At 37.2% G+C, this 12,544-nt stretch overlaps 1 protein-coding gene across 5 annotated transcripts in view; it reads left to right on the top strand.

Moving 5' to 3' along the window:
• The window catches only part of SAMD8 (sterile alpha motif domain containing 8), a 114,014-nt gene that overhangs the window by 95,783 nt on the left and 5,687 nt on the right, over positions 1-12,544 (top strand). For 3 of the 5 annotated variants that reach the window (XM_059053157.2, XM_059053158.2, XM_067025322.1), the window contains 2 exons: positions 3,671-3,766; positions 7,888-8,005. In XM_059053157.2, the coding sequence (XP_058909140.1) occupies positions 3,671-3,766; positions 7,888-8,005 (214 nt within the window). The remainder of the gene's footprint in view (positions 1-3,670; positions 3,767-7,887; positions 8,006-12,544) is intronic. The other 2 variants (XM_067025323.1, XM_067025321.1) reach the window with 1 other exon arrangement.

Genomic DNA, 12,544 nt, shown 5'->3' with positions numbered 1-12,544 from the left:
CAACCTCAGTCCATGCACACAGAGCATCACATTATTTTTTTTTTAGTACTTCCCTGTCAAATATGAACGGTCAGTCAAGAATCAACACATTTGAGGAAAACAGATTAATGCAAATAGAAAAAAAGCAAACTGGGAAACACAAAATTGGGAGCAGAAGAACACTTCAAAAAAAAATAACCATTCGTATACTCACAGATAAGAGATATTGTGTTCTATGAGACAGTAACAGTAGACTATGAGAAAGGAAACTTCAGAGAAAACAAGCTTTTGAAAAATAAAAAATGAAAGTAGAAATTTTAAATCCGGCAGGATAATTGGAACATGGATTTGATGAAATTGCCCAGCATGTAGAGCAGAGATAAGAAGTAGAGGAGAAAAAGTAAGATCAATCCAATTGGCCCAACAGTAGAAAAAATAGGGGTTTTAGGAAGAACATAGAGAAAATGAAGAGGAAGATATTATCTAAGCTATAATAAAAGGAAATTTCTCAGAATCAAAGAATGTGACTTCCTAGATTGAAAGGGCCCACCGAGCACCCAGTACAAGACATGAAAAATTTCAGAACACTAGGTATAGACAGAAGATCCTAAAAGCTTCTTAAGAGACAAAACAAGTAACACACAAAGATTGGAAATCCAAATAGCATCAAACTTCTTAGCAACTGTGGAAGTGAGATGGCAATAGAACAAATGCCTCTAACATTCTGAGACAAAATAATGTCTAACCTAAAATGTTCTGCCTAGGCAAACTACCAGATAGACATAAGGCTAGACCCAAGGGTATTTTAAAATTTGTAAGTCTCAAAAAAATTTACTCTCCAACCCCACAACTACTAGAATTACTAAAATGAAAAAACTTGCTAATGACAAGGCCTGACGAGGTTTCAGAGCAACTGATGCTCTCATACTTTGCTGGTAGAAATGCAAAATAGTACAACTGCTTTGAAAACAGTTTGATTGTTTCTTAAGAAGTTAAACATAAACTTAACATAGGACTCAACAGTTTCCTTGCTAGGTATTTACCCAAGAAAAATGAAAACATAACATCCATGCAAAGACCTGTATGTGGTCTTTATTCATAATCACCCAAACCTGGAAATAGTCCAGAATACCCATCAATCTGTGAATGGATAAGGAAACTGTAGACAAAGAATAGATAAATAATTAATTGTACATGCAATAACATGGATGAATCTGAAACATATTTTGCTGAGTGAAAATAGCCAGATACAAAAGGTATTTGGACAAATACTGTGTGATTGCATTTATATGCCATTCTAGAAAAGGCAAACCTATAGGACTCAGAAATCAGATCAGTGGTAGCCCCACAGCTTTAAGTGAGGAAGGGAATTGACTACAAAGGGACACAAGGGAACTTTTTGGAGTGATGAAAATGTTGTCTTTATTGAGGTGGTGATTACATGACTGAATGTGTCAAAACTCTTTGAACTGTATAGCTAAAAATGGTGAATTTTTCTGTTTGTAAATTAAACCTCAGTAAATCTGACATTAAAAAAACAAGTTTATCCTCCATCCCTCCTTTGAGAAAATAATTCAAGGATACACTACATCAAAACTAAGGAGTAAACTGAGAAAGAGGAGGACATGGGATTCAGGAAACAAAGGATCCAATATAGAAAAGAGAAATTCCCAAGATGAGGGTTAAGTTTTATTCCAAGAAATAGCCATGCAGGAGGGACTAGAAAATGCAGCCTTTCTAAAGAAGGAGCTCTAGGAGAGATTTCTCCAAAGGAAACATTAAAAATTGATAGAATAGTCTGAAGATGAATTGGTGATAGGCGCACAAGAAACAGAGCAAACTTTTTTTTTTTTAGTTATTAACTCTGGAGAATTGTGTAAGAAGTTATACGAGAAAGGGATTTAATCTTTGCGTTCCATTGTCTTAGCTATGAACTATATTTAAACATTTCCATCAAGTAAAAGCCAAAAATTATTTTAAACAAAATTATGAAATAATATTGAGAGCATGGGAGAGAGAGAGTGTGTTTTTGTGTGTGTGACTAGAAGATATAATGTCAAATAAAACAGAAGAATGAAAGTGACTGCCTCTGGAGAGCAAGAATTAGGTTTAGTCTTGGGGTGGGGCAGAAAACTTACTTTTACCATAAACACTGTAAAACTATTTAAAATATATACATATGTATATACACATGTATACATATGCACACATACATACATATATAGGTTTTTTTAATGTTCATTTAAAAAGTTTAAATTTTTAGAAGTTATTTAAAGGGATCTTTTATCTGAAAATTTCTATTATGTGAAATAACCCTTTTCCCCATAATGCCAGATAAATAAGGCAGCAGTAGATTAAAAATTCACAAGGGGAGTCTTTATTTTCTGAGGTAATAGGTAAAAGATTAGTCCCTGAATAAAGACGATTGACTCTCTTCAGTTACTCTGAATAAGGTTTGGAGTAGACTGTTAATATCTTTCAGACTTCATGTCTTCTTTTTTAAAATACCTTTATTTCCTTAGTTATAAAATTCACATGCCATTGTATAAAAATTTTTAGTGTAAATTTACAAAGAATAAAAATAAAACTATCAATAATCTTACCACCCAAAGATGACCTATTTGGACTAATTCATTTCCATCTCCTCCCTTCTACCACTCTCCTCCTTCTTTTCTTCCTCCTCCTCCTTTTCTCCTTTTCCTTCCTTCTTCTTCCTTCTTCTTTCTTCTTCTTTCTTCTTTTTCTTCATCTTCTTCTTCTCCCTGCCCCCTTCTTTCTTTCTTTTTAATTGAGAATGTGACATGTCTTTTACTTGTGGGTAATCACAGGAGCTGTGGATTTGGTGACGAAAGACAACAATGGAAAAGATAGAAGAAAACAAATATAAAACAAAGGAAGGCAGAGAGAGAAAGAAAGGAGTAAAACAAAACAAAAACTGTTTACTTGCTTGAAAACAAAATATACTAAAAAAAAAGAATAGTCGAGTTCAAGCCCTGACTGTCTGGATTCTGAAATGAGCACACCATTTAAAAAATGAGCCTTTTTCCCCCTGTCTTTTGGGGACAGTCTGCCATACTATGGGAAAGGAGAAAAAAGTTGTTATTTCTTTACAGAGAACCATGACTGGGAATCACAAACAGCAAAGAGGTCCTGGTAAATGAGATACTTTATGAAACAGTTTTTTTCCCCTGGTTCTCCAGATATCATCTTCTAAAAGAGGTAGAAGTTAAAGAAAACAGGGACTTCCCTGGTGGCACAGTGGTTAAGAATCAGCCTGGCAGTGCAGGGGACATGGGTTCGATCCCTGGTCCAGGAAGATCGCACATGCCGTGGAGCAACTAAGCCCGTGCGCCACAACTACTGAGCCTGCGCTGTAGAGCCTGCGAGCCACAGCTACTGAGCCCGCGTGCCACAACGATTGAAGCCTGCGTGCCTAGAGCCGGTGCTCCGCAACAAGAGAAGCCACCGCAATGAGAAGACTGCGCACTGTAACAAAGAGTAGCCCCCGCTCGCCACAACTAGAGAAAGCCTGCATGCAGCAACGAAGACCCAACACAGCCAAAAATTTTTTTTTAAAGTTAATGAAAACAATTTTAAGGTCATTATTAGCAGAGTATCTTACTGACAGGGTGGCGCCATTACATACATATACTTCTTGTCAGTCCAAAATTTAAATTTTTTTCTGTTCCAGCGTTCCTAGAATTCCATGGGCGTTTGCCATGACAGAAGTATGTGGCATGATTCTGTGCTATATTTGGCTCCTGGTTCTTCTTCTTCACAAGCACAGGTACCTCTCTTATTCCATTAAAAGACTGAAAGTGTTTTGACTGTCTTATGCAAAGGTCATCAAACCTTGTTGCTTCCTTTGCTGTTTCCTTGTTACTTTCCATCTCTAGTCATTGTGACATTATAATTACTGACATAGGAAAATGTTTGGGTTTGATCAACAAAAGAGTCAGCCTGAGGTAGTATCTACATATTTAGTAATATTCTGAAGGTATTTTGCAGGGAAGGATTAGAGATAGCAATATTCAGCCATGGGCCAACCACAACAATCGAAGTTTAGCCTTGCCTTTCTTTGGAAACAAATCGGAAATGTCACTTTCTATAGAAGGCTAGAAACTCCTCCAAGGGACAGTCTTTGGTCAGACATTTGGGTGGAAGAAATTATTCTCTGCTTGGAGGAGGTGCATTAAAAAAGAGGTCATTTTGCACACCGTGCACATCTAGCAAGTGTAGTTTACTTCAGATGGTATAGAAAATTGCTGAATAGGGAGGGTGCTTCTTTTGTACTTTCACAAGAGATATAAAGGGAAGAAGTTTTTTGCATTAAAAAAAAGGAGAGAAGCATAAGAGGAGGCTACTTTCTTACTTTAATGAGGGGAAATTATTTAAGTAAAACAATAAGCATAGTGTGGAATCTAAAGAGTAATACAAATGAATTTATTTACAAAAGAAAAGCAGACTCACAGACATAGAAAACAAACTTATGGTTACCAAAGGGGAAGTGGAGGGGGGAGGGATAAATTAGGAGTATGGGATTAACAGAGACATACTACTGTATATAAAATTGACAAACAACAGGGATTTACTGTATAGCACAGGGAACTATATTCAATATCTTATAATAACCTATATTGGAAAAGAATCTGAAATATATATGTGTATATATATATGTGTATATAACTGTATCACTTTGCTGTACACCTGAAACTAACACAATATTGTAAATCAACCATTCTTCAACTAAAAAAAAGGCATAGTGAAGAAAAAAAAGATCTGATAAAGTTTTGGGTCTGCTATACATTGTCTTTGGACACTGAAGAGGAATAGGGACACTTTCGTGAATTTTTTATTCCTTCTCCTCACCAGGGAATGCTTGAGGTAAACTACAATGATGGGCTTTAGGTCCTAAGCAGCAGTTATTTCAGTGCTTTGAAGGTGAAAAGAAGGGTTGATGATTGCTATTCTTGTCACACTTTTAGGCCATATTGCACTTCATTCTCTCTCACTTTGCAACAATATTTATAACTGGATTGCTTAAAACCAGAGGTGGTTTAAAAACACATGTATCACTGCTGCTTTCTGGTTTAACTTTGCCTCACAAGACACTGTAGATTTGAATTTATCCACTCTTCAAAACGAGAAAGAGTTTACCTTATATAGGAAACCTTGGTAGGTTTAGCAAAGCATAGCAGTGACCAGCTAAATGCAAGTTTTGATGTTTAATTAGTCAAAGAACGTGTTTCTCAAAGTGTGGTTTTTGTAGCATTTTCTAGAATCACTTGGGCTCTTGTTAAAATTCAGATTCCATGTTGTCTTCCTCAAAAAGCTCACAAAATGATAGCGTGGAAAAAAGAAGGCAGAGACTTTTGCTCTGGACTTTCCACCATATGGTAAGAAGATTCACCATAAATCCTGTGTTAAGAAAGGATTGCATCACTGAACTTGCAGGAAGAAAGGAAAATCTCCAAGAGCCCCAAACACACAAACACATGAAAAAGAAAACACAGAAAAAATAATCTGTGGTGTACAATCAGAGGAATGAGTAAGCATCTCCGAAAAAGCGTTCCATTGGTTGTAATGCCAGAGCTACGATAAGGAGACTAAGCCTTAGGTATGTAACAAAGTTGAGTGGCTGATACCAAGACTCCCAGATTAAGCTGTGGATTTTGGAATGAGCTAGAGTGTTCTCAAGTCAGTAGTGCTAACTGGGTCTCAGAAGAAACGAATTTAATTCTTCTCTGGATGACAGTATATATTCAATTTAGGCTCCTGTGTTTTCCCAAAATATTGGAGAGCAGGGCTATAAAGAAAGGTGAGAAGTGGTAGAATCCACCTGCTTTGAGTTGGGACCCTCTCCATTCAGCGTTACTTTTTCCCTTTCTTACCTTCTTTTCTTCTTTTTTTGCATTACCACTGCTACACTCTAGAAGTAGTAGTGAACCAGAAATGAAGCAAACCCTACAGGGACTGAAACCTAGCTTGAAATAATTTCAGGGTTTTTTTGGTTTGTTTTTTGTTTTTTGGTTTTTTTTGCAGTACGTGGGCCTCTCACTGTTGTGGCCTCTCCCGTTGCAGAGCACAGGCTCCGGACGCGCAGGCTCAGCGGCCATGGCTCACGGGCCCAGCCGCTCCGCGGCATGTGGGATCTTCCCGAACTGGGACACGAACTCGTATCCCCTGCATCGGCAGGCGGACTCTCAACCACTGCGCCACCAGAGAAGCCCTAATTTCAGTTTCTAAAATTGCATTAAGGTGACCCCAGATTGTTAAAGCCCATAACTACTTGCCAAAAGAGATATCAAATCTCTCTTTGGGAAGATAATATAGGCCAAAATTTAATTCTAAAATTTTTTATATACAATATGTGGCACTCAAGTAAATAACTAATAAATGGATACATAAGTATGTAAGAGAATATGATCAAAATTAAGCGAAACAATAAATAATGGAATAGACCCACTGGGGATCCAGAAAATGGAGGTACCAGATACAGATTTTTAAGTAACTCTGCTGACTGTGTTCAAGATAATTTTAACAGAGAATAAAATGGAAACTCTAGAAGTAAATACATTTTTTAAAATCCCTGAAATTGAGAATTCAGTAATGAGTATGACATCAGGTTGAATCCAGCAGAAGAGAGAATTAATGAATCAGAAGATAATTTGAAGAAAAAAATTTTTTAAAGATAGAAAATAGATGAAATATTTGGGGACACTGAGAGGATAGCCTGAAGAAGGTTTACCATATAGATAATTAGAGTTCCTTGAGGAGAGGAGAAAGAAAATAAAACAGAAGTATATTTGAAGTGAAAAAAATAAAATGCAGATTCCTGAGCTCCATCCCAGGAGTACACACTGAAGTTTGAAACTTACCTAACCTTGTGTTGAGTACTTTTTTTTGAGGGTGGGAGGAGCATTTCAAAAATGTTTAAGTAAAGTCTCTGTACTTAAGAATCGAATAGTCTGTTTTGGTTTAAGACATTAAAAAAAAATTGTGGGTTTCCCTGGTGGCGCAGTGGTTGAGAGTCCGCCTGCTGACGCAGGGGACATGGGTTTGTGCCCCTGTCAGGGAAGATCCCACATGCCGCGGAGCGGCTAGGCCTGTGAGCCATGGCCGCTGAGCCTGCGTGTTCGGAGCCGGTGCTCCGCAACAGGAGAGGCTACAACAGTGAGAGGCCTGCATACTGCAAAAAAACCAAAAAAACGAAAAGAACAAAAAAAAATTGTTAGAGATACACTTAATGTAAAACTTAGTATTAAAAAAAACCTTAGTATTTTATAGCTTAAATTTAAGAGAAATTAAAGAATGTTTATTATATAATTACTGTCAACCAATTTACAATGTCATTAATGAGCAAAAAAATTCCCTAGAATCACGTATTTAACTTTACTTCTCATTAAATAAGTTATGACAATATATGAGTAATGAAACTAACACTAAGCTAAGAGTCAGTCTAGGTACTATCTTACTTCTCTCTTGCATAACTCTTACTTTCTCTTAGCCATATTTTCTTAACAGTGAAATGATGCTCTTAGGTCTGTACTGTCCAGCATGGCAGGTGCTAGCCACATGTGGCTATTTAAATTTAATTTAGTGGAAATGACATAAAATAAAAATTCAGTTCCTCACTTGTACATTTCAAATGCTCAAGAGCCACATGTATATAGCTTATTGGACAGTGCAGTTATAGTCCACTTCCACCATTTCCATCATTGCAGTGCAGTTATAGTCCATTTACATCATCCTATTGGCAAGTGCTTTAGATGGTCTCTAAGATTCTTGTCCTCTTCAAAGAATCTAATGGTTTTCCTGCTTGTTGTCCCTTTAAGTAAACACTAGATGCCTGAGGTATTTTGGTTTGTTTTCTTCTGATCTTTCTCCCTTTTTGGTCGCTGTTCACAGGTCAATACTTCTGCGAAGGCTTTGTAGTCTGATGGGCACTGTATTCTTGCTTCGCTGCTTTACCATGTTTGTGACCTCCCTCTCCGTGCCAGGACAGCACCTACAGTGTACTGGAAAGGTAGCCTACTGTCTTCTTTATCATTCTTTCCTCTTATTTTTGGTGTGTTGATGGCACCATATACGAACTAAGGCTAAGACTTTGCTTTTAACATTAAAATGTGCTTTTCAGCATTTTCAATATCTGTAATAAACCTCTAGAAATAATTTGGTAAAAATCTTAAGCCAGAATCTACCTTCCTGTTATTTCTTTCTATCCATTGATACTAACCGGTTCAATGCTGTAGAGCTATAGAAAAAAAGTAACTTTCGATTATCATTTCCCTTTTCTCACCATCCTCAACATCTTTAGTTCCTCATGTGATGTGACTCTGGCCCCTTCACTGTCCTCATCACTCCTTTTAAAAAAGTGTTGCAGTTGGACCATATTCCATTTAAAATGTAGTACCCACTACTCTAAACTTTACTCTTTCTGAGATATATTTAAATAATGGCTTATTTTTTTGTTTTTGTTTTATACTTTGTTGCTTGTTTTGGTACACTGTAGACATACTTTCTCTTCTGGTTAAATTGAGAGAGGATAGATTATGCAGATGGGAACAAAAAAAACAGGGTAATGAATTACTGTAAAAAATAAGAAAATGTTTAAAAACCCTGAAGATCGATCACCTGTGCTTTATATATAAAATTGGCTGTTGTGACTCATTAAATCTGGACAAGAGAATTTATTAGCCTACTTTTCTAAGCCTCTATGCTTTAGTTATGTGTTCCCAAATATTCAAATGATGTATTAACATCTTTGTTATTTTAATGTTGTTTGTAAAGTGTAAAACAAAATTAATTGTCTGTTCTTCTACTGCAATATAAATAGCTGAAATACCTGTAAGGGAAGATTAAGCAGCCAGAGGAGATCAGGAACTAAAAATATAGCCCTGAGCTGTAGAGTGACCAAAATTTTTTCCAGGTATAAGGAGACTGACCAGTAAGAAAGGAGGAGGAAGGGTTTAATGACATTTAGGATTTAGTGTAAAGGAAACGTTTTATTTTTAAGATAAAAGCTGTTTTTGTTTCTTCTTTTTTTTTTTCCAAAAAGGGAAAGTACTTCTTTCTAGTTACAAAGTTACATAAACTTATTGTAAAAATTCAAATTTTATAGAAATATATAAATTAAAAAGTAAAATCTCACAAAATTCCCACTTCTTTCACCCCACCCCATAAATAATACTGTTAATAGCTGTGTATATACCACATGGACTATTTTTAACCATGCTTACATATTCATACAAGTTTATATAGATAGATACTTTTTAAACAGAAGATAGGATTATATTGCAGACATTGTACTTTAGCTTATATTTCATTTAATAGATGTTGTTTACTTTCTTCTGAAGAGATACATATAGCTGTACCTCATCCTTTTTAATAGCTGCAGAGTATTCCATTGTACAATTTACCAGTCTCCAAATGATGTACATTTAAGTTATTTTCAAATCTTACTATTTATAAACAATGCTGTCATAAACATCCTTGTACATTTATGGTTTTTCACTTACTTAATCGTCTTAAGATAAATTCCTGGAAGTGGAGTTAGGAAATTAACATAACACACTGAAAATTGTGATACATATTGCTCACATTTTCACTAGGAAAGACTAGTTTTTCACTACTGTCACCACTATGTGCATGTCAGTTTTCCCATCACCGTGCCAGCACAGTTTTTGGAGTCACTGCCATTCTGATTAATGAAAGATGGTATCTGAGACTTTTATGGTCTTATATTTTAATTTATTTATTTTTTGTGGTATGCGGGCCTCTCACTGTTGTGGCCTCTCCCGTTGCGGAGCACAGGCTCCGGACGCGCAGGCTCAGCGGCCATGGCTCACGTGCCCAGCCGCTCCGCGGCATGTGGGATCTTCCCGGACCGGGACACGAACCCGTGTCCCCTGCATCGGCAGGCGGACTCTCAACCACTGCGCCACCAGGGAAGCCCTATGGTCTTATATTTTAAATTTAAATCTTTAATCTGTCGACTGAAATAAAAATGCACAACGTGAGAGCTGTGAGTTTATTTCAAGACTTACTGAAGACTATAGCCCAGGAGACAGCTTCTCAGATAGCTCTGAGGAACTACGCTGAAGACGTAGGGGGAAGGTGTATGTGCAATCAAGCCACACGTCTTGGTAGAAGGTTCCTGCTAGTGGTGAGGAACAAATGTCTTAGTTAATGATTTTAGTGCTTTTCTAAGTATGGGAAGATGCAAGAAATTGGGTTCATAAAATTTTCTCCTGAAAAAATCTAACTATCCTGAGGGCCTTTTCTGTCAGTTTTCCCAGAGCACAGAGTGCCACATTCCTGACTGTGTCCTGAAGTCTTTTCAGGGTATGTTGAAAGTCATTGACTACAGTGGCTAATGATTTAATTCTTGTAGAACCAGGTGGCAAGTGACATTCTTTAGTTAGCAAATCTATTGAATTTCTGTGCATGGTGTGAAGGAGGGATAGAACAGTTACCCCCAATTATTGTACTATGCTAATTGATTAGAAGAGATTTAAAAGAAGAAATACGTAAGCTTATCATAATGAAAAGAATTTCCTGTAGCTGAGGGATTTGATTGTGGATCAGCCACTAAAGAGAAATATATATGTGCATAGGGCTGCAACATGTGCTACAAAAATAAATTAGGGACTTCCCTGGTGGTGCAGTGGTTAAGAACCTGCCTGCCAATGCAGGGGACATGGGTTCGAGCCCTGATCTGGGAAGATCCCACATGCTGCAGAGCAACTAAGTCCATGCACCACAACTACTGAGCCTGTGCTCTAGAGCCCACAAGCCACAACTACTGAGCCCGCGTGCTGCAACTACTGAGCCTGTGCGCCGCAACAAGAGAAGCCACCGCAATGAGAAGCCCACGCACTGCAACGAAGAATAGCCCCCGCTCCCTGCAACTAGAGAAAGCCCGCACACAGCAACGAAGACCCATCACAGCCAAAAATAATAAATAAAATAAATCAATTTATAAAAAATAAATAAATAAATTAGATACCATCCTGCTACAGTATGGACAGCCCTTTTTCTGTCTCCAATGACTTTTTTATTATCAGTTAGTTTTATGTGGACATATTCATTCAAATCTGCTCTAAATATTGTTAATTGCTTTGAATTATAATATAACCTACTTACTGACCTGTATTTGCAGCAGTCATTAAAATTAGATTGTTAAGGTGATATTAACTAGCAATCAAATCCCTTACAGTGAACTCCGTAGGGCATTTTCATCGTAATAAAGTAATTGCTTGAAATCTCACTCCCAGAAGTAGTAGGTTTGGAGACAGAACCAAGAACATGCCTGTTTTTGAAATTAGACAATGGAACCACCTTAAGAAAAGAAACACTTAAAGCAAATTTCTCATCAAAGTGTCTAAATTCATTTCTGTTGTGCTGTGTTTCAATTTTTATTTTTATTTTTCTGGAAGGATATTTGGGACATTTTAAGATTGGAAAGGATGGGGAGACTTGAGTAATTTTTTTTTTTTTTTTTTTTTTGTGGTACATGGGACTCTCACTGCTGTGGCCTCTCCTGTTGCAGAGCACAGGCTCCGGACATGCAGGCCCAGCGGCCATGGCTCACGGGCCCAGCCGCTCCGTGGCATGTGGGATCTTCCCGGACCGGGGCACGAACCTGTGTCCCCTGCATCGGCAGGCAGGCTCTCAACCACTGCGCCACCAGGGAAGCCCTAGACTTGAGTAATTGGGCAATAATTGCTTTCCTTTTTTTGTGATATAGTATTTTTAAAAAATTTTTATTGGAGTATAGTTGATTTACAGTGTTGTGTAATTATTGTTTTCTTTTGCATGACATCACTTGTTTCCTGTCCTTGGCTGATACATTTTCCTAGCAATCTCTGTTCTTCACTGCCTGATTTTTTACTTCCATGAGTGTAACATCTCTAACCCTCTTCTCATTAGAGATCATGGAAAGAACCAAACCATGTGTATTTTAGTACCTTCCCTATTCATTTCTCTAATAATGAATTTCTCTCCCTACCATCAACTGAGGCAGAAAGGGAAAACCTGGGTAGTGTATAATCAGGTGAGATTTCTAATGAAATGGTGATTCTAATAAGATTGTTTCTTTTGTTCTTTAAGACATAGGGCTTTGGAATTGGACTCCCTGTGTTCACATCCTTATTACGTTACTTACTAGCTGTGTGACCTCTTATTATTACATTACTTACTAGCTGTGTGACCTCTCTAAAGCCAGTTTCCTCATCTGCACAGCTGAATCAGTTCATAGGATTTTTGTGGAAATTAAATGCAATGACATAAAAGCATATAGCAGTATGCTGCACATAGTAAATGCACATAAAATTGCAGCAGTTTTTTATATTATTATGTGTTAAATGCCTTTTTAAAAAAAGTGACCATTGCTCAAACTCTTCCTCAAAATGGATTGCTTTTTTAAGTTTGTGCGTGGGAGTTGGGATTAGGTTTGGCTACTAATAACAGGAACTTCGCAGTGGCTATAGTTTAATAAACAAGCAATGATTTATTCTCTCTCATAAGTCTGAAAGTAGGTACTCCATCCAGGTCAAGAGTGATA

Source organism: Kogia breviceps, chromosome 2, assembly GCF_026419965.1.
Source record: "Kogia breviceps isolate mKogBre1 chromosome 2, mKogBre1 haplotype 1, whole genome shotgun sequence".
Classification (NCBI taxonomy): domain Eukaryota; kingdom Metazoa; phylum Chordata; class Mammalia; order Artiodactyla; family Physeteridae; genus Kogia; species Kogia breviceps.
Note: the sequence above shows the minus strand (reverse complement) of the source record. Positions and strands in the feature narration are given on the sequence as shown.